The 26628-nt window shown below is 48.5% G+C and overlaps 1 protein-coding gene across 1 annotated transcript in view; it reads left to right on the top strand.

Annotated features, from left to right (window-relative positions):
* The first annotated feature begins 3132 nt into the window (after positions 1-3132).
* FHAD1 (forkhead-associated (FHA) phosphopeptide binding domain 1) overlaps positions 3133-26628 on the top strand; it is a 53127-nt gene continuing 29631 nt past the window's right edge. Inside the window, exons 1-13 of the mRNA XM_015427838.1 lie at positions 3133-3228; positions 6756-6968; positions 9054-9324; positions 10843-10907; positions 12846-13076; positions 15113-15236; positions 17287-17417; positions 18858-18923; positions 19259-19363; positions 21625-21732; positions 21917-21991; positions 23954-24106; positions 26224-26419. Coding sequence (XP_015283324.1) covers positions 3133-3228; positions 6756-6968; positions 9054-9324; positions 10843-10907; positions 12846-13076; positions 15113-15236; positions 17287-17417; positions 18858-18923; positions 19259-19363; positions 21625-21732; positions 21917-21991; positions 23954-24106; positions 26224-26419 — 1834 coding nt within the window. The remainder of the gene's footprint in view (positions 3229-6755; positions 6969-9053; positions 9325-10842; positions 10908-12845; positions 13077-15112; positions 15237-17286; positions 17418-18857; positions 18924-19258; positions 19364-21624; positions 21733-21916; positions 21992-23953; positions 24107-26223; positions 26420-26628) is intronic.

Consider the following 26628-nt stretch of genomic DNA (forward strand, 5'->3'; position numbering starts at 1 on the left):
TTTCAAAAAATCTGCACAGCCTACCAAATCTCCAGTGGCCAAATCAGAAGCCTTGCTAGTCAAAAGTCCCACCTGGTGTACGGCCCACGTTCTCAAAACACTTGGCAGGCGCCAGGAAAAGTGTTGGCGGGCACGACATTGGGAACCCCTGGTTTTACACACTTGAACACCTGAAAAGAAAGAGAATCTCAACTGGTGCTTAGCATGGTGTCACAGTCACCTGCTCCAAGGGAAAAGGAAGCTAAGTCTCTTGCGTTGCTCATCAACCCACCCATAACTTGTGATTTCTAGCCCGCCCCCAACTCTAGGAAAGATACCACAAAGGTTAACAGTTCAGGTCCAATAGCATTTTCTGCAGACACTGATGCCTTACAATTCCATTCGTGCGTCTCCCCACACATGTACATGTGCACACACCTAGCTGCTGCTGAGATTTCAGTAGACAAGATCTTTGGGGTGGGAGAGAGCTGAAGAAAAGAGAAGGCATTGTGTTCTGTGCCAGACACCCAGACTCTGCACTTGCTTGTTGAGGTTGTGGTCTTGCAGTGCCTGCCCTACCTACAGTTGTATGGATAGAGGCCGCAGGCTGATGGGAAACAAGATGCTTGGAACACGCAAAGTCTGATTAAGTTCTTCTTTCCTGCCAGCACTGCACTTAAGTCAAGATTGATATCAGTCACTTGTCTACATCTTAATTTTCTTCAGGCGCCTCCCAGATGAAAAATTGTTGGACACCAAGCCTACCACCAAATCAGAAAAAACAGTTGTAATGTTATTTTTCTCCTAGGGCTGCCCCCATGTGGGGGGGGGGTTGTCAGGAATTTGCTATCAGCTGGGGGAGGGAGCTTCAGTAAACTGAGTTCTATCCACAAAAGCCATATGCTACAAGAAACCTTTCAAGGCGCCGCAAGATTCTTTGTGTGTATGTCTGTGTGTGCATGCCAAATGTCTATCATATTTTATCCTGACCTTCCATGGCGTTTGGAACAGCATTAATGAATCTCTGCTCCCCTGTCCCCTTTAATCCTCACAAAAAACTAGTAAAGTCAGGGAGAGTAACAGTACTTGAGCCAAAGTCATACGGTGAGTTCCATGCCCGAGTGGGAATTTGAATGTTGATGGTATTTTCCACAATCCTAGTACAATGCTCCAACCATTATACCAGATGGACTCTCACCCAGGGAGAAATGCCTTCTCTGCCATGGAAGCTGCCACTGAATCCCTACTCTGCAATGGAAACTGTGTGACTTGGGGCTAGTTGCTCTCTCAGTCTGACCTACCTTGCAGGGTTGTCGTGAGGATAAACTGGAGAAGGGAGAAAACATGTTGTCTCCACTGGAGAGAAAAGTAGAGCATAAGTGATACATACTTATGTATGCACCTGGTAATCATGTAAATTCGGCAAAGGATGAGATGGTTAGTGTTATCTTTGCAACGAACATGAAATTGAACAGACTCCAGAGGATGGCGGAAGGCAGGTGGTCCATGGGTCACAAAGAGTTGGACTCGACTGTGCGACTGAGCAACAACCATCGTAAATTAGCATATATAAATGTTATGCATATTTGTCCCCCCCCTGCATCGATTGTCCTTCCTTTTTGGGGTCATCCCTAGATGGCCTCTCTACTGTCATCAGAATAGTTTTATATTATTAATAACACTTGCTGGTGACCAAACCAGCAGCTCCTCTGGTTGCAGTTTTTTAAGCCGGGGACTGTGTCTTAATTTTTATCTGTTACTGGGTTAAAAAACAAAAAAAACCTCGTGGTTTTAATAGCTTTCAAAACACCTGCAATGAAGTATGTGGGGTCACGGGGGAGAAACCCAAGAGGTGATGAGAAGAAGGGACGGTTTGTTCTGCGTGCTCCAGGTGGCGGCGGCGGCGGCCTAGTCGGGCCTGCTCGGTTGCCATGGCTACCAGCCCGGAGGAGACACACGCGGGGCCTTTCCGAGGCGGCGGCTGCGGCAGGAGGGCAAGGCTTGTGCTCGGCGCGATTTGCAGGTGGTGAGCGGCTCAAGCGGCAGGGAATCCCCGGGCTCTTCTCCGTAGGCGAGGGTGGTGCAGCGCCGAGGCAGGCTCCATTTCGAAACCTCAAAAAAAACCCTTCCTTGACTGCCAGGGGTTTGTTTCCGCTTCCTCCATGGCATTCATTCTCCCCTCCTCTCCATCAATGTTCCCTCTAAGCTGAGTTCGTGTGAGCTAGCTCGCAGTCTTTTAGCCTCTGGCTCACACATTTTTGTCTTAGCTCAGGAAGGAGGGCTCCAGAGCAAACTAATTTATGCAGTAGCCAAATCGCTCGTTCACAGCTTTAATGCCAGGAGCTCACAAAGTAGAATTTTTGCTCACAGGACTCCACAGCTTAGAGGGAGCATTGCTCTCCATGTGTCTGGGTGGGTGGGTGACTGCAGGGCTTCTTTTTTAATTAGCTCCGTTTTTTATTTCCAATGCCAAATCGTAAAAAAAGAAGCGAGAGCGACCCCTTTCCCTCACACGGCTTCTTCACTCCCGAAGATCCCTGCTGCATGTGCAGAATTTTGAATGCAATTTCTGAGATTTGAGTGCAATAAGTTTTAGGGACCTCAGGTTTCTCTCTCCAGGACTTTCGAGCCTAAGACAGGGAAACTCTTTCCTAAGCATGTGCAGAGTATGCATTATTTTCATAATTCATTAGTGACTGGGGCATGGAGTGGTGGTTGGAGACATCGAGTAGCTTTTTATAATTGTTAAAATGCATGAGCAGCCTTATGCTGTTTTTCTTTTCTTCTTTTTAAAATATATATTCTTCCTTTTCTCTAAAGAGTTTAGGTTCTCAATTCCTCCCCAATATCCTAAGCGCAATTATAGAAATTCCACATCTCTGGGATTTTAAGGGCAAAAGAGATGAACCCATGTGCGGAGAACATTCTTTTCCTTACCCCTGAGGGCAACTGTAGATTCTCCTTCCCTTCTCCCCCTCGCCTCAGTACAGGTGGGATATTTATTAAAGAAGTCCAGAGAGTGTAAGAAACACAATTCCTCCTTTTGTCTAAGCTCGTGCAGAATGAATATTTGCGCCTAGGCGCTGTTTGAAGATGTATTAATTAAGTGTAACAGATATGCAGCTTGTGTATGTTTTACAGGTAATAACAACGATGAAAGCTTTTCTCAAGAGTTCAGATGGTATTTTTGTTCTGAGGCCAAAGATAACTACTTTAGGAAGGCACGAAGATTCAGACATTATCCTTAAGGTGATTATATAAGGATTACAGATGCTGCCCGTTGCTCCGGGTCACGGAGGCTCTTATACGGGTTTTTACAGCCTTTTTCTTCTTGTGGAATGATCTTTCCTTTGTTAAGAAACACTGGTTAGTTTCGTCCCCTGTTTGTAAGTGGTATATGCGCCAGGATTTTGGGAGGGGAAGCTCCACCACCTCTCTGCGAGATGTGAAGCCAGTAGCACCTGAAAGACCAGTATGATTTTCAGGGTATAACCTTTCAAGACTCAAGTCAAAGCTTCCTTCGTCAGATACAAAGGGAGCTTTGGCTCTCGAAAGCTTATCCTCTGGAAACCTGGGCCCCGGTCACACTGGAGGGAAAGGTGTGGCTGAAGTGCGGCTTTTTTGAGCCGCATCAAAAGAGACACGCGGCGGCGGGATCAGACAGATACCCCAAGCCGCCATGCAGTTGCTCCCCAGTACGATCAGATGCCGGGAGGGAAGCCACAGATCGGTGAGCGAGGCAGCCCGCTGCGCATGTTTGGCCGGGGGCCTCGCATGCTGCCGGAGACGGGCACGCCGGCAATCCCACGGCCGCCCCTGCTGCGGATTTTCAGGTAAGTAGTGTTTTGTAGGGGTTTTTTTTGATCTGCATCTTTTGCCGGAAGAGACGGATCAGGGACGGGTGTGCGCTGCTTCCCAGATGTTGCGGTGTGATCGCGTCCGCTTGCTGCGCCCCCCCCCCCAATCCGTCCCTCTCGCGGATCAAAGCCTCCCGTGTGACCGGGGCCCTTGTTGGTCTTTTAAGGTGCTACTGTACTCAGATCTTTCCTTTCTACTACAGACCAAATGGCTACCCACCTTGAAACCACCTCTCTGCAGTTGTTCACATGGCACCGCTATGCCTTATGCAATCTTTTTTTTTTTTAATCCTGCCTTTCTTCCAAAGAGCTTAGGACAGCACACATGGTTCTCCTCTCTTCCGTTTTATTCTCACAACAACCCAGAGAGGTAGGTCATGACTGGCTGGCCAGGGTCCTCCAGCAGACTTCATGGCCAAGGGGAATTCGATCCTGGGTTTGACAGGTCTTCATCTAACTGCTACATTACATTGACTTCTGGGTGAACACAGTAGCCTACCCAGCCCACCAATGCTTACCTCAGACTGGTGGCCTATCAATACTACGTGGTTCCTGCTAAGAGCTCAATAGATTTCCCCTTTTTGCAGAAAGGAAAAAAAAAAGGACATTGTAGGTTGCAGCTGCTTTGCGAAGGTCAAACCAGATCTGATAGAAGTACAATTTCTGGCAGTCTGTAAGTGGTAAATTATGTGCATGATATACATCAGGTGGGCCATGCAGGAAAGGAAGAGCTTTCACTCTTCAACCTCTGCTTGATTTCTCTGGGTTCCTGCACTGCTTTTAGCAGTTGTAGTGGGAAAAACACATGCCCCCCCTAAAGCACGTGTGTATTTTTCTTCCTTTAAAATTTTAATAACAACACAGAAAACCCAGCTTCCATTAACAAAACCAAGCCGAGGCTTGAGGGTTAAATTGCTCTCCCCTTCCTATAATACCTCCATCCAAACTGCAGCTGCCTGTATGCCTAATTTGCCATTTACCAATGGATGAATCTCTTGCCATTATCTATTTTGTCTCCAAGTCAGAAACAGCGCAGGCCTGGCCTTCTCCAATTACCAGCCGTTCTCCAGGTTCTCTGGTGTATGTCTTTTCTGGCTATGCAAGTCAGTACCCACGAGTGCTATCCTAAACAGAGCCACACCTCTCTCAGCTTGTTGACTTCAGCGGGCTTAGAAGGGTGTAACTCTGTTTAGGGTGGCATCGTTAGTCAACATATCCAGGGCTGAAGTTTTCCAGAGAGAAGTGAACCAGGCTTTCTTCCAGTATAGCTGTGACTCTACCATGGAGCGGCAGTAATTTTCCTTTCTAGGAAGAGTCACTGGACAATAAGTTGCCTATGTGGCAAAGTATTAAATTCTACAGTGTGTGCCTTAAAGAGTGCCATCTAGGCTCGAGAGCACTAGAATCCTCTATGATTTTGCAGATTCTATCAACCTGAATTGCCAGAAATATTTCGCTGTGGGAATGGATGAGTTTCTGAAAATGTGCAAAGAGGCCTTTCTGTAACATGCGCACAGAGGATGCGCCCATAAAGCAGGGACTGTAATTGAGAAAAGGCCACAAAAAGGGACACCAACAAGCAGCTCACGTGGTGATCCAAGCCGCCATGCTGTTTCTTAAACAGATGAAGAAAATGGTTGGTGTGTCCCTGGAGTGACCCCCCCCCTTTGAGATCCTAGTGAAAAACCAGTATGTTTAGGGTCATTGTAGGATCTTGCAATGCAGATATGAAGCCCAGTAGGGCCAGCATTAAAGGTCTGCATGGTCAGGTATTTGTTGAGGCCATGATCCATCAGAGATGCTTAGCCCCTCTGCTTCCTCCAGGAATGGGAAATTGCCCCAAAGTCTTTCATTTGTTGTTCAGACTTGGCCACCCATAGAAAGGAGGAGAATGTGACTCTCCTGTTCCTTTTTGAGCTCCAGTCAGCATTGACCATGCTTCCAGAAGAGTCAAAAAAGTCAAGCTCTACTCTAGCTTTCAGGATATGGGTGTGTGCAGGGCTATTTTTGGGCAGGAACGCACAGGAACGGAATTCCGGCTGGCTCCCAAGTTGGCCACGCCCAGCAAGAACCCATTAGCATAACAGGCCACGCCCAACAGCAGGAACTCGTTAGGATTGGCTACATTAGGGGTGTGTGGCCTAACATGCAAAGGAGTTCCTGCTACCAAAAAAGGCCCTGGGTTTTGACAACAAACAAGGTAAACGGAATAAGAAGCAAAAGGTGGGTGTGGCTGGATGACCACACTTCTGGTAACATGGGGGTGCGGCCTAATATGCTAATGAGTTTCAGCTGTTAGGTGTGGCCTATTATGCTAATGAGTTCCTGCTGGGCTTTTTCTACAAAAAAAGCCCTGGGTGTGTGTCTGTATGCTTGTGCATATGCACGTAAGGGGGCAGCACACTTAGTGAAAGAGGGGCCACCAGAGTTGGGCCCCTTTCCCATTCCATGTGGACTGGCTAGCGTACTATACAACATGTGCTGAAACCTCCTACAGTGCACAGGGATTTCTTGGCAAGTGTCAGTGCAGAAAGGGATTCTTTGAAGATAATTTTGAAAGGCTAAAAACCGTAGCAGGAAATCACGTCGCAGTATTGGTTAGCTGCTGAAACTATCCTCCTTGCGAAGAGGAGTGGCTGCTTTGTTGACTGTTAATTATTCAGCAAAATCCATTTTTAACAATAACCACTGAAAGGTCCGGTTTTTCACAAGCATGGGAAGGGTTAAAAAGATACGAACTCGCCTGCCGTGCTAGAGGGGAAATCTTGCTGTGCTTTGCCTAGCAAAGGGTGTACCACTAGCCAGAAGCGGCAAAATAGCAAATGATTAAAATCTGACAAAAATATCTTTTAACGTTCTGGATCTCTGGGTTGTGTGTGTGCTCTCTAATGCTTTCACTTCTAATATTTGAACCTGCAGTCTCCAAATGTTGACGATCATCATGCCGCTATCGAGTTCACGGAGTCAGAAAACGTCTTCGTCCTCCGAGATTTCAACTCCACTCATGGAACGTTTGTCAACGATTGCCACATCCAGAACGCAGCAGTGAAAGTTAGCCCTGGAGATGTTTTGCAGTTTGGCTCCAATGGAACCGGCTTTGAGCTTGTGGTCGAGAGCGCTCCTCAGGAAAAGGTAACAGATTACTAAGGTCACTGCATAGGTATGTTACCGTTTCTCAGTGGTAGAACATCTCCTTTGCATGCAGGAAGGTCGCAGGTTCAATCCCCGATATCTCCAGTAAAAAGGATCAAGTAGCAGGTGATGTGAAAGACCCTGAGACTCTCAAGAGGTGCTGCCAGTCTGAGTAGACAATACTGACCTTGATAGGACAACATTCCATATAAGGCAGCTTCTTGTATTCAAACACTAGGCCCCTTTCTCTCAGTGTGCTTCTAGCATGAAAGGCTATAACCTGATCTTCTCAGTAGGCCTTGCTGCATCCTTGGCTGCCCCTCCCTCCCTTGCTGCCTCCTCTCTAGACCCTGGCCTCCATTCCCTTTTCCCCCTTTTGGCCTGTTCAGCTGTAGTTTGCCCCATGTACATATTAGAGAGATGTCTGCCAGATCAGAGGTCATTTCGGGAGGGAACGTGGGGGAACACAGTTCCCCCGGGTTAGGTAAGGGGGCAGGGCACATGACGAAGCCCCGCCCCCTGCTTCCGTCCGCCCCGTTCCCGGCCCTCATTCAGCCAGGAGGAGGCAGGAGAAGAGGGAGGGTAAGTTGTTCATCCCTGCCTCTCCCCACCCCTGCCTGCCTGGGGCCAGGGAGGGCCTTCGCAGGGCTTCCTTGCACTCCCACCGGCCTTGCAGGTCCACCGCCGGGCCCCTCATGGGGCTTGGCAGTGGAGCAGCAAGGCCGGTGGAGGCGGCCGGGACTGTTGGGGGCGGGGTGTGTGGCCTTATGACACACGTCCGGTGATGTCAGGGGGTGTGGCCTTATGACACACTTCCGGTGATGTCAGGGGGTGTGGCATATGCTAATGAGTTCCCCTAGCTCCTTTTCTACGAAATAACCCCTGTGCCAGATGCATATGGGAATGTCGCCTAGAGATGGCCAAGCTCTTGGACAGCGGGTAGCAGTTTTGTTTTCCACAAATCTTGGAGAATACACGTGGGCATGGCAGTGCAACGAAGTGGATGCAACAGAATGCATTTCTTGACCCTGTGCATCTAGGCCATGCAAGTCCTGAGAGCTGTGTTGTTGGTTGGTTGGTTGGTTGTCCTTTCGTCCTCGAAAGGTAAATATCTTGTCCGCTGTCTTGCACGGCTTCTGTAGCACCAGTTCTAGATGTCCGTGCAAGCCTCTCTCGCCAAAGACCACTGCTTTCCCCACTGACGAAGTCTGCTAGGACGCAACAGGGGACATAGGACATCCGGGACCCTGTGATCTATTTTTGCAGATTTGGAAAGTTTCACTGGACATTTTCTCCTCTCCATTTGTTTGTACTCTTTTTATAGTTTGTTGTTATTAGTTGTAGAGTGATTTGTATTAAGATAAGATAATAAATGCGGATTGTTTACTAACAAGTATGCGTTGAACTTAACAACTGTATTTCAGTGTATATATACTGTTGATTGTTGTTGGTTCCCTACGTAAGCTTTTTCCAATAACCATACCTTGCATCTGTGAAATTAGACATGTGGGTGCACGGCAGCGGAAGAGGTTTCATTCCAGTCGCACGGCAGCTTTTTGCAGTTGAACTTACCAGAGACACACATTTGGAATGTTCCCTCTAAGCTGTGGAGTCTTGTGAGCAAAAATTCTTCTTTGTGAGCTGCCGGCATTAAAGTTGTGAGCGAGCGATTTGGCTGCTGCATCAGTTAGTGTGCTCCGGAGCCCTCCTTCCTGAGCTGAGACAAAAATGTGTGAGCCGGAGGCTAAAAAACTGTGAGCTAGCTCACACTAACTCAGCTTAGGGGGAACACTGGATCATTTCACCTTAAGTGCTGAGCACAGGCCCTGGGAAGGTCCATTCAGGAGACACTGCCCTGTATTTGATAGTCAAATTGCCTTTGTAACAGGGGTGTGAGTTAACATTTAATACAGAAGCAAGTTTGAATCCAGTAGCACCTTTAAGACCAGAATTAAACTTTGTTGGTCTTAAAGGTGCCACCGGACTCAAACTTTGTTCTGTTGCTTCAGACCAACATGGCTAGCCACCTGAATCGCAATACAGAAGTGTAAGGCTTCTCCCGTTCTGTGGCATTTCCCACTGCAGGTATCGTGTCCACCAGTGACGCGCCGTGCTGCCTGGCCCGGGCAGCTGCAGGTAGTCACAGAGATGAAAGCTCTTCCGGCAGCGGCGTCTCAGTTTCCATTCCTTCAGTCGCATCCGCTACCTCACGCCAGCAGTAGCTGGACCTACGGGGCAAGTGGGACTTCGCCGCATCCTCCGCTCAGGAAGAAACCCATGAACGCTTGGGGCAGAGTGGTCTCATCCCCGTCTTTCTCTCCCAGTGCTTTCGGCAGGCCGCCGGCAGATACGTTAGGTATGGCGTAATCTTCCCAAGGCATTATGGCTCCCTAAAGTTTAGCGTTGCTGCTGTAGGAAAACATTATTATGTTAATTTATATGGTGATATTATGATATGTGTAGAGTAAATTAGTCTTCCGGCCACATGACCACGAAAACGTCTTCGGACAGCGCTGGCCCTTCGGCTTGGAAATGGAGATGAGCACTGCCCCTTAGAGTCAGATTCGACTGGCTTTCAAGCAAGGGAAACCTTTACTAGAATAACATAAGTAGGGTTGCTGGCTCTGGGTTATGAAATACCTGGAGATTTTGGAGGTGGAGCCTGAGGAGGGCGTGGTTTAGGGAGGGACCTACGTGGGATATAATGCCATAGAGTCCAGCTTGCAAAGCAGCCCTTTTCTCCAGAGGAACTGATCTCTGTAACCTGGAGACCAATTATAATTCCGGGAGATCTCCAGCCACCACCTGGAGACTGGCAACCTTAAATATAGCTAAAAATGCAGGTCTCTGCCCCCAAAGAGCTTACAGTCTAAATATCTACAGTGGAGGAGGCAGCAAAGGTCTAGGGGAAGGGAACGGAGAAAAAGGAGAACAGGCGACTGATAGGAAGAGTAACAAAGGAGGAACAGCTTAAATATAGTTGGAGAGGAGGAATGAGGGGTTAAGCCGCAGACTTGGTACAAGAAGTGAATTTTAAGGAGGGATTGGAAGGCCAAGATAGAGGTGGCACCACGTAGGTCACCGTACCAAAGTTTTAATTCTGCCTGCAGCCGCAGCGATTACTGTAAAGACATAAGGTCTGAGTATTTTAATATTTGCATGGATTAGCTGTAATCGATTAAAATTAGCATATAATTTACATGAACCCCGAAGATGTCAGCCGCAGCTGCCAGTGTATTTTGTACAAATAAGAAATGATAAGAATACATAATGATGACATGTGTCTCCCCCCCCCTTCCCATATTGCTGTATTCAGATGTGGAGAACAAAATCAAGTCTGCCCTTGAAAGAATTGTGGGCTCCACGAGGCCTTGCAATTGTGGGTGACCTCCGCACACTCTGTTGTGCATTATAGAGTGCAGAATATCACTGTGAAACCAAAGTTTATACAATAGGGTGTGTTTAAAAATAACCCCACAAAGATACCAATTGCTTTGCCTCGCTTCCAGAGAGGTTTCCCCCCCCTCCAGAAAGGGCCCCCCCCCCCCCATTTTCGAACTGTATTGTTCTGTATCGCTGTTGTGGGATGTTTAGATACAGAAGCAACTGTGACCTTTATAAACACTTGAAACTGAGGGGTACAGATGGCCATCTAGTCCAACCCCCTGCTCAGTGCAGGATCAGCCTAAAACATCTCTGACGAGTGTTCGTCCAGCCACTGCTTGAAGACTGCCAGTGAGGGGGAGCTCACCATGTCCCTAGGCAGCCAGTTCCACAGCTGAACTACTCGCATGTGTGAATCCTAATCATAGCACCCTCTCCAGTTTCCTTTTCAAAAACATTTTATTGTTTTGCATCATCTTTTGTCTTCCAGGAACCGGAACTGCTACTGGTCCTTTGCCAAGCGCCCATTACACCGACTCACCTCCCAAGGAGAAGGTGAGGTGACCATACCTGAATGTATCTGAGACCCCTGATATTCCCGTTCCTGGCAGTGAAGTCCGCTTAATAGTGACCAGACATCTTGTAACGCCCAGTGCAGAGACATCAGCGACTAAGCAGACAGCTTCTTCTAGGCTGCAGCTTCTCACATTTCTGGTTGGGCACTGCAGTGTTGAGTTTGGGGTAGGGGAAAGGGTAAGGGAAAGACTGGCACACTTTCCCCTTGCACACCTGGGCACTGTTACGTGCACTTTGGTAATTAGACTGCTGTTCACATGTTGTATGCAGGGCTGCTTTGGAAGACCATTGGGAAATGACTGCTGCTGCTGCAAAACGCCAGGGTTCTGTCAAAATTGATATATAAAACCCATGCTTTAGCAACTGTACCGGTTTCCACATTTTCTTCCAACCCTAACTCAAAATATAGCTGCTTGACCCTAAGCTGCTTGGGTCCAAGTACCATAAAACTGTATGAGTTTGTCTGCATTTTGAAATTAGCCAGAAGGCTCCTTCCTGTTAGAGGAATCCATACTATCAGAGATATGACTAGTGGGAACCCCTGGAAGTGTCGTCTCAGCTGTCGTCTCAGCTGTCACACTTGGACAGCAGGACTCCCTACAGAGTGAACATCCCCCTTGCAGGTGTTCCAGCACAATCTGAAAATGTGTTCCTGGGGGCCTTTCGGCTTCCTTGTCTTCTGTTATCGTGAGGTTTTGGTGCTGCTTATTGGTTTTGCGGACAGTCTGATGTTGTTGTTGGTCCTCTTTTATGGGTTTTTTAAAAATTTAGCATTAGCCACTTCAGGTATTTTTCAAGTCAGGCTAAAAGCTCATTAAACAATCTTGTGCTTGGAACCAGTGTTCCCTCTAAGCTGAGTTAGTGTGAGCCAGCTCACAGTTTTTCTTAGCCTCCAGCTCACACATTTTTGTCTCAGCTCAGGAAGGGACGGCTCCAGAGCAAACTGATTTATGCAGCGGCCAAATCGCTCGCTCACAACGTCAATGCCAGTAGCTCACAGAGTAGAATTTTTGCTCGCAAGACTCCACAGCTTAGAGGAAGGATTGCTTGGAACAGGGGACCAGTGGGGATATATTAACACAGGACCTTGGTTCTTCTGGATCTGGCAATGCTGGGAGCAGCCTTCTGGAGGCAGGCTTCCAAGACCAGGGTCACGTGGGCATGCTGCTTGAGTTTTGATTTGCTAAGAATTTTACCAGCTGATTCAGGGTATTTTTTTTTTAAATCACACAGATAACCTGAAATTCCTTGGTTAAGAGTCAGACTAGGAGACCGAGCTTTGAATCCCCACTTGTCCCATGGAAGCTGGCTGGGTGATCTTGGGCCCATCACACTCTCTTGGTGTAGTGGTTAAGTGTGCGGACTCTGATCTGGGAGAACCGGGTTTGATTCCCCACTCCTCCACTTGCACCTGCTGGTGTGACCTTGGGTCAGTCACAAGCTCTGGCACAGCTGTCCTTGAAAAAGAGCAGTTTGTGTCAGAGTTCTCTCAGCCCCACCCACCTCACAGGGTGTCTGTTGTGGGGAGGGGAAGGGAAAGGAGATTGTAAGCCGCTCTGAGACTCCAAGTGAAGGGCGGGGTATAAATCCAATCTCCAATCTCCTCCTCCTCCTCCTCGTCCTCTTCTTCTTCTTCTTCTGCCTAACCTACCTCACAGGGTTGTTGTGAGGATACAGTGGAGGAGAGCTGTGTCAGCCACTTTGGGTCTCCACTGGGGAGAAAGGTGTGGTATAAATGAATTAAATAAATGAACATCTGTTGAAATGTACGTGCAACAGAATAGTGACTAGGATAAAGACACTTGGCGTCTTGCAGGACATTCAGCACGCACTTTGTATAACGTGCCCAACCAAGTGCAGGCCGATTGGTTGGGCACATTGTACCTGAAGCCGCGTGAGATATTCTTCTACATCTAGGACGAGCTCCCTATGAAAACAGAAAACGGAATCAGCCGTCACTCCAGCTATGAAGGTGAGTCCAGTCGCAAGGATACAGTGATAGCGAATCTTCAGGACGAGCTTGCGGCGATGACGGAGAAGACAGTGGAGGCTCTTGCCAGGAAAGATGCCGTGTTTCATCAGAAGCTCCGGACTCTCAACCAGGACATTGAAGCAAAGGCAGAAGAAATTAAGGCTTTGAAAGAGCAGGTAAGGGCAGCTTCACAGGGGGCACTTCCTGAACTGTCCTCCCAATTTCTCTGTGACGTGTTACTCCCTCTCCATCTCCTCCTTCCTTCCTTCTTCCCAGCTCTGATTACCTGTCTTGCTATTCATCCAGTCTAATCTCTCTCAAAAAGCAGCTTGAGGTGCCTTAATAGACTGCCATGGAGTAGCCGTGCTCATCTGTCGCAGCAAAATAGAACAGAAGTTCAGCAGCACCTTAAAGACTTAACAAAATGTGTTCCAGCATAAGCGTTTGTGCGTCAGAGCTCACCTCATTAGATGCATTTGGGGAGTCTTCACATATGAGGCTCAAAAGCCTGTCTTGGGCCTGTAATGCAAATGCGAAGCCTCCACTCACTCGCACAGTAATTGCCGTTCTTTGGTATTGAATTCATTCATATCAGTAGTCCACGAGAGACTGGGAAATGATTTGCGCCATTATACATGAGAACTGTATGAGCTATTCTTACTTTTACCATTTTGGAGGGCAACCATGTTGGCCTGCAATAGAGGACCTAAATTCAAGTCCGGTAGCAACAAGATTTTTGGGGTGTGTGTGAGCTTTCGAGGGTCAGAGCTCCCAGTTTGTCAAGTATCTGCCGGAGGGAGCTTCTGCTCTCAGAAGCTCATACCCGAAAACCTGGTTGGTCTCTTAAGGTGCTACTGGACTTCTGTTCTAGCTGTTCTCACCATTCCAGAATCTCGAGGGCTGTTCTCCCAGGTTAAATTTATCTAAAGGAGCGGCCAGCCCAGGGCAGGTGACAATACAGCCCATGCCGGTCCTCCCCTTAGAGACGTTCGAGTCGTCCAGTGACAAAAAGAGAGCACCACTGGGACAAGCACAGTTGTAAATGGCAGAGTTCTACAAGTCTGCGGCCCATCCTGCATCTAGCATTCGCGCCGCTGTTTTACCAAACCCACATTGGAACAGAAATCCCCCTCTCCGTTGCATGCCACTTCCACTTTTATTTGATTGTCGGATTTTATGGTAGTCTCCACACTGCATGCCGGTTTCACTTCCTTTAATCTCTCGGTATTATGGTACTGTCTGCATAGATTTATGGCCATTTTATGGCCATTCTGGGGTGACTCTGCAGTCAGTACGTCGTTGGCCCCGGGGTCTTTGAATGTGGTCAGGGGTCATTTCGTAGAAAAAGAGGTGCAGGAGCTCATTAGCATAACGCATTAGCATAACTTATTTGCATATGCCACACCCCCTGACATCACCAAAAGTGTGTCAGAAGGCACCACTGGACTGTTTCGGATGGCTAGCTATGGGAGGGGGGGAATGTGTAGATCTATCCTCGCAGAGGAGGGAGAGCTTGTACCTGAAGAAAACCTGGTCTTAAAGGTGCCACTGGACTGTTTTGGACCGGGGGGACGGGGGGAGCTCTGCAACTTACCTGGCTGTTTCTTGCTCTGACTGAGGGCTGCTGAGAGCAGGGGGTGGGGCTTGTTGCATGTGCCCGCCCCCTGGGCTCCAATGGGATGCGTGTCACTCTAACAGTAGAACTGGAGACCTCTTCCCCCGAGACGTGACCGATGTGTGAAACTCACTGCCAGAGGACGACGGTTCATTTAGAGGCCCACCGGTTGGCTGTTGTGGGATACAGGATGCTGGACCATCGGCCTGATCTAGCAGGGCTCTTGCTTTGTGTGAGAGATGGCAACAAGAGAAGCCTTCAGAAGGAAATGAGCAAGGAGGGAAGGGAACAGGTTCTACTGCGGCGGAGGCACTTGTCCCAGCTCCCCCACTGTGGCAATACAGGAAACGCATCCATCCTCCAGGGAAACCGAAGTTCCAAACAGCCAGAAGTGGCCAAGTGCGTTTTGATGCCGCATGCTCACTGTGGGGGGCCTTGGTCCAGACCCGGCCTCACAGCCAGCAGTCCTGCGACTTCACAAGTCTTTCGGCGAGGATTCAAACCGCACAGTGCTTTTTAGCCTTGCTTGCTGTAGAAATGCCTTGATTTAATCCAGACTGATGTGACTGCCCTGTCTTTGTCTCTCCTTGGCCATAGGTTTCCCACCTGCAGCAAAACACAAGTGAAGTGTTGTGCCATTCCCTTTCAGAAAGAGACCTCCAGATTGCACACTGGAAGCAAGAGATTGAGAATTTGAAGAAAAGCAATTCTCTGACTTCAGGTACGTTGTTGTTGTTCGGTCGCACAGTCGAGTCTGACTCTTCGCGACCCCATGGACCACATCACTCCGGGCCCTCCTGTCTTTCGTCGTGCTCCAGAGTTTGCTTAATTTCATGTTCGTTGCATCGATAACACTGTCTGACCATCTCATCCTTTGCTGTCCCCTTCTTCTTCTACCTTCTTCAGTCTTTCCCAGCATCAGGGTCTTCTCCAGTGAGGGCTCCCTTCTCATTTGGTGGCAAAAGTATTTGAGCTTCAGCTTCAGCATCTGGCCTTCCAGGGAACAGTCAGGGTTGATTTCTTTTAGGATTGACTGATTTGATCTCCTTGCGGTCCAAGGAACTGTACAAACAGCAAAAAGCTTGTTGCTTCCCCCCCCCTCCATTGCTTATAGATCATGTGTCTGAATAAACAAGCACTTCTGGGTTACTAAATGTTGTTGTTGTTGTTGTTAGCCATTCAGTCGTGTTTGACTCTTGGGGATTCTATGGGCCAGGTCTCTCCACATTTTCCAATTAAACATACATCTCACTTTTTTCTTTTGGGATGCTCTCAGGAAGGCCAAGAACTGCTTCGTCTCAGCGTTAACATCATGCATCTGCTAGCAAAGTGTTGATTCAGCACGAGCCGCAATCCAGACATTTCTCAGTTGTTGCTCTCTTTTACACTGTTCCAGAAATTGCTCTGGGTCAAACTCCTCCCTGGACTCTACCAAAAAGATTTAACGCTTTCTTACTTACAGGCGCTTTTTGTGCCTGCGCGCCTCGTTTGCTTATTTTGTGGATCCATCATGTTTGCACCTGGCGGCTCCTCCTCGGTATTTATAGGGTTTTTCCCCCCTCTCAATATTTTCGTAAAATAAGTTAGGCTGAGAGATGCCAACTAGATCCGGGTCACCCGGGAAGCTTCTGGGCTGAGAGGGATTTGAAACCAGGTGTTTCTTGTCCGTGTGCAACATTATCCATTGTACAAGTCATTCCCGAGGGGTAGCCGTGTTAGTCTGTCGCAGCGGAATTAAACAAAAGTCCAGCGGTACCTTAGAGATGAACAAAATTTATTCCAAGATGAGGTCTTTCAAGTCAGAAACAATAACCCAATCAGAGGGAAATCACTCCATTTAGAGGGAGGGAGGACCATTCTGAGCAGAACCCATTAACACTGTAGCAGGTGGGTCATGATGGAGGTGGCGGAAAGCACCATCGGGTCGCAACCAACTTATAGCAACCCTGGAGGGCTTTCAGGGCAAGAGGTGGTTTGCCACTGCCTGCCTGCCTGAAGCAACCCTGGACTTCCTTGGTGGTCTCCCATCCAAGTATTAACCAGGTTAAGCTGACCCTGCTCAACTTCCAAGATCTGACAAGATTGGGCTAGCCTGGGCCTTCCAAGTAAGGACATTTTGGAGCAGAATGGTCATACCAGTGTTGATCCTTGCCTTGAGTCTTGCTTGTACATGCACATGTAAGAAGGGGCCATGGCTCATTGGCAGAGCATCTGCTTTGCATGCAGAAGGTCTCAGGTTCAGTCCCCCGTATCTCCAGCTAAAAGGACCAGGCAGTAGGTGTTATGAAAGACCCCTACCTGAGACCCTGGGAAGCTGCTGCCAGTCAGAGTAGACAAGTCTGACCTTGCCGGTCTCATTCAGTGTATGGCAGCTTTGTGTATGTTCATGCCTGCTCATTTGGTTTTGACCATGGATTTTTTTCCAGATGGGGGCTTCCCTCTATCCCCGCTGATCACCATCACAAATATCCAGAAGCCCTGAAAGTGTCTTGAGGAGATGAAGGACCTTCTTTCCCATTTCAGGGTACCTAGTCTCCACCAGCTCACAGAGGGGAAAGCAACTCAATCTTATCCGTATTTCTTCCAGGCCATTTTAGACATTGTTCAGGACTGAAACGCTGGGTGAAAAGCAAGCTCCCAAACAAACTCTGAATCTTCATCTTGAAGTCATCTTCACACATTTCCCATGCTTAAGAATCGGCTGCCTAGGATGTAGCTTGTTTTGCTTTCCATCTGTGGTCTACATTTTGTCGATTTTTGTTTTCCTCCAGGGCTGGTGACCAGTTTGCAAAAAGACATCACGTCAAAGGAGCAGAAGATGCAGCAGCTGAGAATTGATATGGAGAAATTAAGGCGCGAGAACAGGGAGAAGGACAACCAACTTGCGCATGTGTCCGCCCAGGTTAAGAATCATGTTTTTCACATGCTGCTCCGAGTGGGGTGCCGGAGGGACTGGGACTGGAAATTGTAATCGCCTTGCAAAACTGTAGGCTTAGGGCAGTGATAATTCCATACTGCATAAGCCAGCAACACAAAGATCAAAATGCAGGTGGCTTCCCAGTTTTTGTTCCAGCTATTCCTAACACAGACTTTTGTATCTTGTCCAAAAATATGAGCTTGCATCCTACGCTTTCCTTCAGCTTGCCTCGTCCTCCATTTCAAAGTGTGTTCCTCCAGCACAAGGTTCATATGCCCCATGCTTCTTGGAGGAGGGTCAGAACGGAAATGCTGAAGATAGCAGCTGTGGATCCCAAAGTGCCAACTAGTTAAGGGACTCATCCTGCTACCGTAGGCCTGGCCCACTTTGGGCTTTAGAGGTCAAAATCAGCATTTTGGAATTGCATCCAGAAACTAACGGAGGTCCAGTCTAGCTGTCTGTGTTAAAGTGCCGTGAGCACTATGGGCATGGGCGTAGCCAGAAAATTTGGGGGAGCCATTGGGAAATCTGGTGGGGAGGGGGGAGAGAGATCCTGTTGGCAGGCAGGTGGAGAAGAGAAGGGTCTTTCCTTACCTGCCAGCACAACTCCCACAGCGGGAGTTGTGGGGCATGGGCCATGAGTGAGGGGGCACCGCCCCTAAATGCCTCACTGTGGCTACGGGCCTGACTCTGAGCCAGGGGAATTTGGCAAATGCCTTTCAAAGGAGCTGCACATAAGGGCATTGGAGTCCCCCAATCTAGGGATCGATCCAGGCATGGCATGTATAATGGTGACCAGATCGAGGAGGGATACAGTTAATGGGGTAGTCTAAGTAGATAAAAGGCGATCCTGGCTACAGATGAAGCAGTGAGGCTGGACTCAGAACTACCTTTGGTACAAGTACAATCCACAGTGTTAATAACGGCAATACTGCAACATCAGTGGTAACTGGCTATGCACATGATGCTGTTTTCCTATCAACAGGGCATGATGGAAATGCAGTCTTGCACCACAGTAGCTGCTGTTGGATTAATTCCCAAGTTCTTTGGGGGGGGGGATTGTGGCCCAGCCCTGCATTTCAAAAACACATTTTCAAAGATCAAAATAAATATGTGTTTTACGTTTCGCATTGCTGCAAGTGCATTTTCCTGTCCCTTTAAGCCGTCTAAAGGTGGGGGAGGCCGGTCTTTTCTCATGCAGAACTTCATGTTGGTTTGCTTCCCATCTGATGTTAGAAGTTAGTATAGCATAATGGCTAAAATCCGGTTTTCCCCTCCCTTTGCAGAACTCTTGAATATATTGGGCCTGGCTAGCCCTCCCTTTGCAGAACTCTTGAATATATAGGGCCTCAGGGCTGGTTGAATCCAATGCAATAACCTCCCTCTTGCTTGATCTCTGTTTTCCTTCGTTGCTATTCCTTGCAGTGTTCTAGAATTAAAGATGAAATGAAGCGTGAATTCAGAGAGAGAGAAGTAAATGCCTATCAGAATGTGAGTTAGCGTTCAGTTATCTTGCTTGTTTAGCATGCCTGACAGCAGATTTTTTAAAAACTACGCCTCCTTGGGAGAAGGATTTTCTAACAGGTTAACCCTTTTAAAAAGTAGACGGGATCCTGACCTGTGACTAACTTCATTATTGTTTGGGGAAGTGTTCGTTCCGTAGGAAGCCTAAGCCAGGAAGCCGAGGCTGAAAATGGCTAGAATGTCTTATAGCCCCCTAACTGAGCCTGCATGTCTTTCTTACCTACTAACCCAGAAGCTGACCGACCCCTGTGTGGGTTCCCCCCCACCCTGAAGCTGATCCTGTTTTGCTTGGTGTCTTCCAGCGTATTGCTGAACTTGAGCAGCAAATAAAGAGAGCGGAAGAAGAATTACAGAAATCCCGCGCCGAGCAGGAAACCTTAACCAAAAGGCTTGCAGAAAAAACAAAGGTAATTTGTTCATTTTGCAAAAAAGGGCAACGTATGAGCTCTGTCTGATAGGAAGGGCTTAACATTTATCCCTGTACCAGACTACTCCTGTCCAAATACCACAATCCACTTTCTTTTGTTTATTACCAAGTTTGGATTTTCCGTTTTCAGTTTTGAATTGTGTCCCCTGCTTCTCAGCTGGCCAAAACTAAGATACATGTGCATGCAGCATGGTCATGTAGGCCTGCCAACCTCCAGGTGGCACCTGGAGACCTCCTGCTATTGCTGTTGGTCTCCAGATGACCAAGATCAGTTCCCCCTGGGGGGAAAATGGCTGCTTTGGAGGGTGATCTCTATGGCAATTATACCCTGCTGAGTTTTCTGCCCTCCCCAGACTCCACCCCTAAAATCTCCAGGTACTTCCCATCCCAGAGCTGGCAATCCTTACGCAGGATGCAGCATCTGTAAGGAGAAGGCAAATGAAGCAGGAGATGGCTTGCTGGACAACGGCATCGGGAGTCAGCTGCCCTAATTCGCAGTGTCCCAGAGGAATCTGGTCCTGCCAAGCATGGGATGAGTCTTTACCCAGGCTCATGGAATGGCCCACATGAATTCCTTGGACCCAATTCACATACGTAGGTGCCCTGCCCGAAGCAGCTGTCCATACTCCTTCCAGTGCTCTTGGTATTTGCCGATCCCCCACCAGATGGCGAGACAATCACAGAGAGACTCCAAACTTTGATTGCATCCGGCAGAGGGCAGGCTTGCCCGAAAATGTCAGCATGTAACACAAAGAATTAGATTGATGGGGCTAGTTCATATCAAAAACCGCTTGACTTCATTACCAGATACAGGATGTGAGCGTTGGTAATGAGGTTTCTCATTCCTAGTTCAGCCACAGGCAGGAAATCCTTTGGTGACCCTTTGGATTTCCCTCCCCAAGCGGCAGAGGGCTAGTGAACCTTCAAGGACCCCTACAACAAAGTAGTGACAGACTTCACGTTCCTGGGATCCCAGATCACTGCAGACTGTGACAGCAGCCATGAAATTAAAAGACGCCTGCTCCTTGGGAGGAAAGCGATGGCTGCATGTGGAGGAGGAGTGGGGAATCAAACCTGGCTCTCCCAGATTAGAGTCCTTGCTCCTAACCACTACACCAAACAGAGAGGGAGGGAGGCAGGCAGGCAGACACCAATGGGAGATGTTCTCTGAGGGCCTCCTTTCCCACGTCACACTGAAACACTCCAGCCTGCAACATGCCATAAAAACATTGGAGAGGGAGGGGTACAAGGAGAAATAATGAATGTAATTATATCATTTTGTTTCCAAAAACACCGGCACATCTCTCAAGGAGCACTGAGCCTCTCAAAGGAGCCTGTCATGAGCCATGCAGCATGTTGAGAACTACTCTTAGATGCGTACCCAGAACAAGAACATTGAAAGCTGAACACTGGAACAGTTCAGCTTCCGTAGGTAATGGGCTCGAATGGCAGGTGATGGACTCCAAGGGCACCAACTGAGCCTGACGGCTGAGCAGAAATGTGAGCACACAAACCTCTACACTGTGCGACTGAACAACAACAACAACAAAGATGTGAAAGAGGATGTGAAAGCCTGAAGCTGCAAACAGGAATAGGATGTTCTTCCCCCCCGGGTCACCGCAGAGGCCCCACCCCCTTGGGTTTTGTGCTTGTTCAGAAGCCACTTGGGAAGTGTCTTAAATTCTAGGCAACGGAATTTCCCTCCCGATCCCCCACTCACCCACCCAGGGGAGAGTTTGACTGCCTGCGGATGCCTCAGGCTGAGGGGGCCAGTGCCTCGTCTCTTGGTTTTCTTTCAACCATTGCTTTTTAGCCACTGCTTAATCTTGGCGGTGTTCGAAAGTGCCGTCGAGTTGCAGCCAATTTACAACAGCCCTGTGGGGTTTGCAAGGCAAGAGACAGAGGCGGTTTGCCGTTGTCTGCCTCTGCGTCACAACCCTGGACTTCCTCAGTGGTCTCCCATCCAAGGACAATCATGGCCGACCCTGCTCAGCTTCTGAGCTGTGACGTGATTTCACCTATGACTAAGCTGCGTGTTCACGAGCAGGGGTCATTTGGAGGGGGGACGCGGGGGGACGCCATCCCTCCGGGTGAGGTGCGGGAGGGTTTCTACGAAATGACCCCTGTTCACGAGTAATGCTGTACGAATGTCTCTCTCTTTACCTGCAATTCCAAGAGCAAATTTCTCGCACCCCATGTTGGTAAAGGCAGAGTGTGTCTTTGATGTCTCCCTCGTTTCAGGCTGAGGAGGAGCTGCAAAGGGAATGCGAGAGGAAGTTGCAGCAGGTGCAAGAAATGGGGCGCCGAGAACGCCTTGCCAAGTTGGACCTGGAGACAGCGGGAGCTCAGGTAGGCCGTGGCTCAGTCTGATCTGCAGTTGTGTTCAATGGGCTGCACTGCGAGGGAGAGGCCGTGGCTCAGTGGAAGGGCGTGAGTGCTCTGCGTGCCTAAAGGCCCGTCCCTCTCTAAAGCCCCAGCCAAATCTCAATCCACGATTAGCGACTTCTTAACTCTTTTGTTGTTTCTTCTATAGGCGCAGCTTTTCAGAAGGCAAATGACTGAATGCCTTTTGTCAGAACTTCCAGAGGAGCCAGTATCAGATCAACAGGTGAAGTCCTTTTTAGGACTGTACAGTGTTGTGTGTTTGAGAGTTTGTGTGTCTTTCAAGGGAAAAGTGATCTCGCGCTGTTGGTCACGCTGTCTTGTCTGATCTGCTTTGGCCACTGGCGATCAGTGCTATTCGAGGTGAATCGCTTTGGCTCTTGCGTGGCGGTCAGCTCACAGCTGTCTGCAAGGTGAGTGGGAAGAAGTTTGCGTGACTGATTTGGACAGCCTATGGCAGTGATGGTGGGCCTTTTAGAGACTGAGTGCCCAAACCGCGACCCAAAACCCACTTATTTATCGCAAAGTGCCAACACGGCAATTTAACCTGAATACTGAGGTTTTACTTTAGAAAAAAACAACTCACACATTAACGTAAGATGATCCAAACAAAGTGAGGAAAGCAATCCCAAATGCTTTCATTTACTTAAAATTATTTGGCAGAGAATTCGACACTTTAATGATGGTCTGGGCCTAGCTGGGGCAATGGCACGCGTGCCCACAGAGAGGGCTCTGAGTGCCACCTCTGGCACCCGTGCCATAGGTTCGCCACCACTGGCCTATGGGGTGTGTGGGCTTAAAGACATGCGGAAAAGGGACTGAATCCGGCTAGCGCCACTGAGTGGCAGCTGTCTTACGGCGGCCCCTTGGGGTTTTCAAAAGTAGAGATGGTCAGAGGTGGTTTGCCCTGGCCTGCCTCTGTGTAGCGACCCTGGGCCTCCTTGGTTGTCTCCCATCCAAGCACTAACCAGGGCCGACCCTGTTTAGCTTCCAAGATCTAATGAGATTGGGCCAGCCTGGGCCGTCCAGGTCAGGGCTGCATCTGGTTAGAGGAGAGGATGACCTGCTCTCCTAATATCTAGGCAAAGGTTTCCCTTGCTCAAAAGCTAGTCGAATCCGACTCGAGGGGGCGGTGCTCATCTTTTCCAAGCCGAAGAGCCAGCGCTGTCCAAAGACGTTTCCGTGGTCATGTGGCCAGCATGACTAGACGCCGAGGCGCACGGAACGCTGTTACCTTCCCACCAAAGCGGTACCTGTTTATCTGCTTGCAATTTCTCGTTTTCGAACTGCTAGGTTGGCAGGAGCTGGGGCCAGAGACGGGAGCTCACTCCGTCGTGTGGCACTCGGGTCTTGAACTGCCAAACTATAGACCTTCCAGTCTGCAGATCTCTGAGCCACCACGGCTCCCCTCCTAATATCTGGTTATTTCTAAATGTAGAGGGGGAAGGAAATAAGCATATTTGCTCCCCGCCAGTGTTCCCTCTAAGCTGAGTTAGTGTTAGCCAGGTCACAGTTTTTTAGCTTCCAGCTCACACATTTTTGTCTTGGCTCAGGAAGGAGGGCTCCAGAGCAAGCTAATTTATGCAGTAGCCAAATTGCTCGCTCACAACTTGAAAGCCAGGAGCTCACCAAATAGAATTTTTGCTCACAAGACTCCACACCTTAGAGGGAACATTGCTCCCCGCCCCGCCCCTGCTACTCTGTATTTGGAAACAACCAGATACTACAGAAACACTTTAAGGCCTGACCTTGCCATACTAGAAGTCCAATCCCATTTCCTTTCCACTTCCATTTATCAGCATACTCCTTGAAGCAAAGAGCCCTTGTCTTTCATTTGTAATGCCTGGAGGCAACATTTGGGTCTCCTGGCTAATGTTGTATTGGCTAGGGGAGGCCATCATGGTATTGTGCCAGAAATTGCCCGAAGGGAGGAGTATCTTGACTCCCCAAAGAGGTGATTAAATATAAATTTAACATTATACTAAACTGTGATTTGGTATGAAAATAACATTGAGTGGAATCTTATGCAGGGTTACTCCAGTGTACACCTGTTGATGTCAATGGACTTAGACTGGAGTAACTCTGCATAGGACTGCACTGTTAGCCATTTAGCTGGCTGGAGGGGGTGTTGAAATCCCAGAAATAAAGGGGAAAATAATGAATGTGTTGCTTCTTCTCTGTTTGTCAGATCATCAAGCGGATCAGTGAAATTAAGAAGAGCAGCAAGGAGTTTTCTCGCACGGAGAAGTTGCTGAGAGAGGAAATCCATGTCAGAGCAGCCAAAGAGAGAGCCACAACTGAGCAATTTGAGCTGCTGAAGGAATCATTGGACGGATTTCAGGTAACACAAGTTGTGTGCATTTTTCTATATAAACCATCAAAAATCTGCCCTTGAAAGATCTTTCAACGTGGGCTTCTTTTGCTGATTAAAGCTACCTTGAGGACTCCCAGCATAGCACAATGCGGCTGGGGGGAATTGTGTGGAGCCAGGGGCCAGCCCTACCAGCTGAAGCTGGTGTCCACAGTAGGGTTGCCAGGTCGGGGTTGGAAAATACCTGGAGACTTTGGAGGTGGATCCAGGAGAGGGCAGGGTTTGAGGAGGGGAGGGGCCGCAGCGTGGTACAGTGCCATAGAGTCCACCCTTCAAAGCAGCCATTTTCTCCAGGGGAGCTGATCTCTGTCAGCTGGAGATCAGTTGTAAAAGCGGGAGATCCCCAGGCCCCACCAGGCCCTAGTCCGCAGTGGCTGCACCAAGTAGCTGGACAAAGGCAGGTTCTCAGCAGCATGGGTGAAACCTGGGAGCAGCTTGCCAGCTTCCTGTGTGGGGCTTGATGCTGGCAAGCAAAGGGTAGCAGAACCCAGAAAACTTGGTGTAGGTGGCTCTGCAGAGCCAGAGTGGGAGTGGCTCTGTGGTGTCGTCAATGAGCGACACCGCTGATCTGTGGCGCTTAGCGAGCAAGAGAGGCAGGGAGAAGGCGGGGTGAGCCTCAACAAAGCACTATTTGCACATCTTGTGTCAAAAGTATGTCTTTTTCTGAACATGGAATGAATTTTATGAGTGAATACCTCTCTGTGTGTCTGCAGTCTGATGGTTCTGTAGATGCATAGTTTGCACATTGGTGTGTGTGTGTAAAGTGCTGTCGAGTCACAGCCGGTTTGCCATTGCCTGCCTCTGAGGAGCGTCCCCTGGACTTTCTTGGTGGTCTCCCATCTGAGTACTAGCCAAGGCTGACCCTGCTTAGCTTCTGAAATCTGATGAGATCAGGCTAGCCTGGGCCATCCAGGTCAGGGCTTGCATAGAGATGTAAAATTTCCGGAAATTTTGAAGCTCGGAAAAAAACTCGGTTTTTCCCCAGTTTTTTGGGGGGAGCAATGGAAATTTTGGGGAAAATTGAAAAAAATGCTACATTAGCATTTCTTTTGTCTTTTCTAGATTGAAAGTCATTCTGTTACTTTAGGAACATAAAATATGACTATGGACATTTTTACTTGGCATGAAATTATCACAACTAGCATATTAAACATATAGTGTATCCAAACAATGATTACAAACAGAATACCCACCCACATGCAAAAACAAAACTGAAACCTTTTTATTTTCTTCTGACAATCGCACCTCCTAAAGGAAGAAATGCATCTTGTTCTTGCATTGGAGAGTTCAGTTTGTAACCTAGGACTTGCTTGTCCTCAGTGCACAGAAAATAGATCAATCTGATACCATATATATATATATTTTAGAAATGATTTGGAAAATATTTGAACACCTTGTCTTAAAATATTTTATTCATCATGTTAAAATAAAACGTTCCATAACCAATTTTTTTTCTTTTCTTTTTTCAATTTTTCCAATTTTTCGGGAAAAAAACGGGTTTTTTCCAAATGTTTCCTTTTTTTTCCGGGCTTTCACATCTCTAGGCTTGTGCATTGGTACCAACCTCCCCCCGCCCAATCTCTGGAGGCTTAGAATGTGCTGTCCATTCCTCCATTCCCCCTCACCCACACTAGTGATTTATTGCACTTGAAGGTGCCACCTGCAGCACCCCACAGCTTTCCAGTCAATGTACAAACTGGGGCTAGAAATCTCAGGACTTATTGAAGCCCCGTGGCAGGGAGTGTATATGTGAGAGACGGACACGCAGACAGTTCCCAGAATTTCTCCCTGATTTAGCTTGGGTTCTTTCCCCCAAACTGTTGAAAACTGGGCCAGGTTGGGAAGGGGGAGAAGTGTGTTGATTTGTCTGAGTTCCTCGATGTAATGAGAAGACAGAAGGGCTGCTGAAATAAGTAGGCAACATGATTTATTGCTAGAGTAGCTAGACTGGCAATAACCCACGTTCTTTTGTGGGAAAGGGCTCCTTGTTTTCGTTGCCAGATCGTGACGTGAGCGATCCACACCGGCCCTCTACGCTCGGGGTATTTTTGCTCTTTCCCCTTCCCACCGTTTTCTTTCTTTGTTAGGCTTTTTTGGAAACCCCCTACTGCAGCAGCAGCTTGAGGAAGGAGGTCTGCAGTCTTCAAAACCTGAGCGTCGCCCCGCCAGTCTCATGGGTCCAGGGCTGGGCAGCTGAAGTCTTGTGTGGCTTGCTGAGCTGGGTGGATGCAGTGGAAGGTCTCCTCTTGGATATGGGACTCGACATCTCCGACTCTGAGAAAGGTCCTCCACTTTCCATCACATTTCCTCCTTTTACTAGCCTGCTTATGCATTAGGCCACAGGGACTGAGAATCAGCCTCACAGACATATCATCTGACCAGTAAATCGTAAAGGTTTCCCTTGCTCGAAAGCCAGTCAAATCCGACTCTAGGGAAGCGGTGCTCATCTCCGTTTCCAAGCCGAAGAGCCAGCGCTGTCCAGAGACGTTTCC

This window comes from Gekko japonicus, unplaced genomic scaffold (genome assembly GCF_001447785.1).
Source record: "Gekko japonicus isolate JY-2015 unplaced genomic scaffold, Gekko_japonicus_V1.1 scaffold435, whole genome shotgun sequence".
Classification (NCBI taxonomy): Eukaryota; Metazoa; Chordata; class Lepidosauria; order Squamata; family Gekkonidae; genus Gekko; species Gekko japonicus.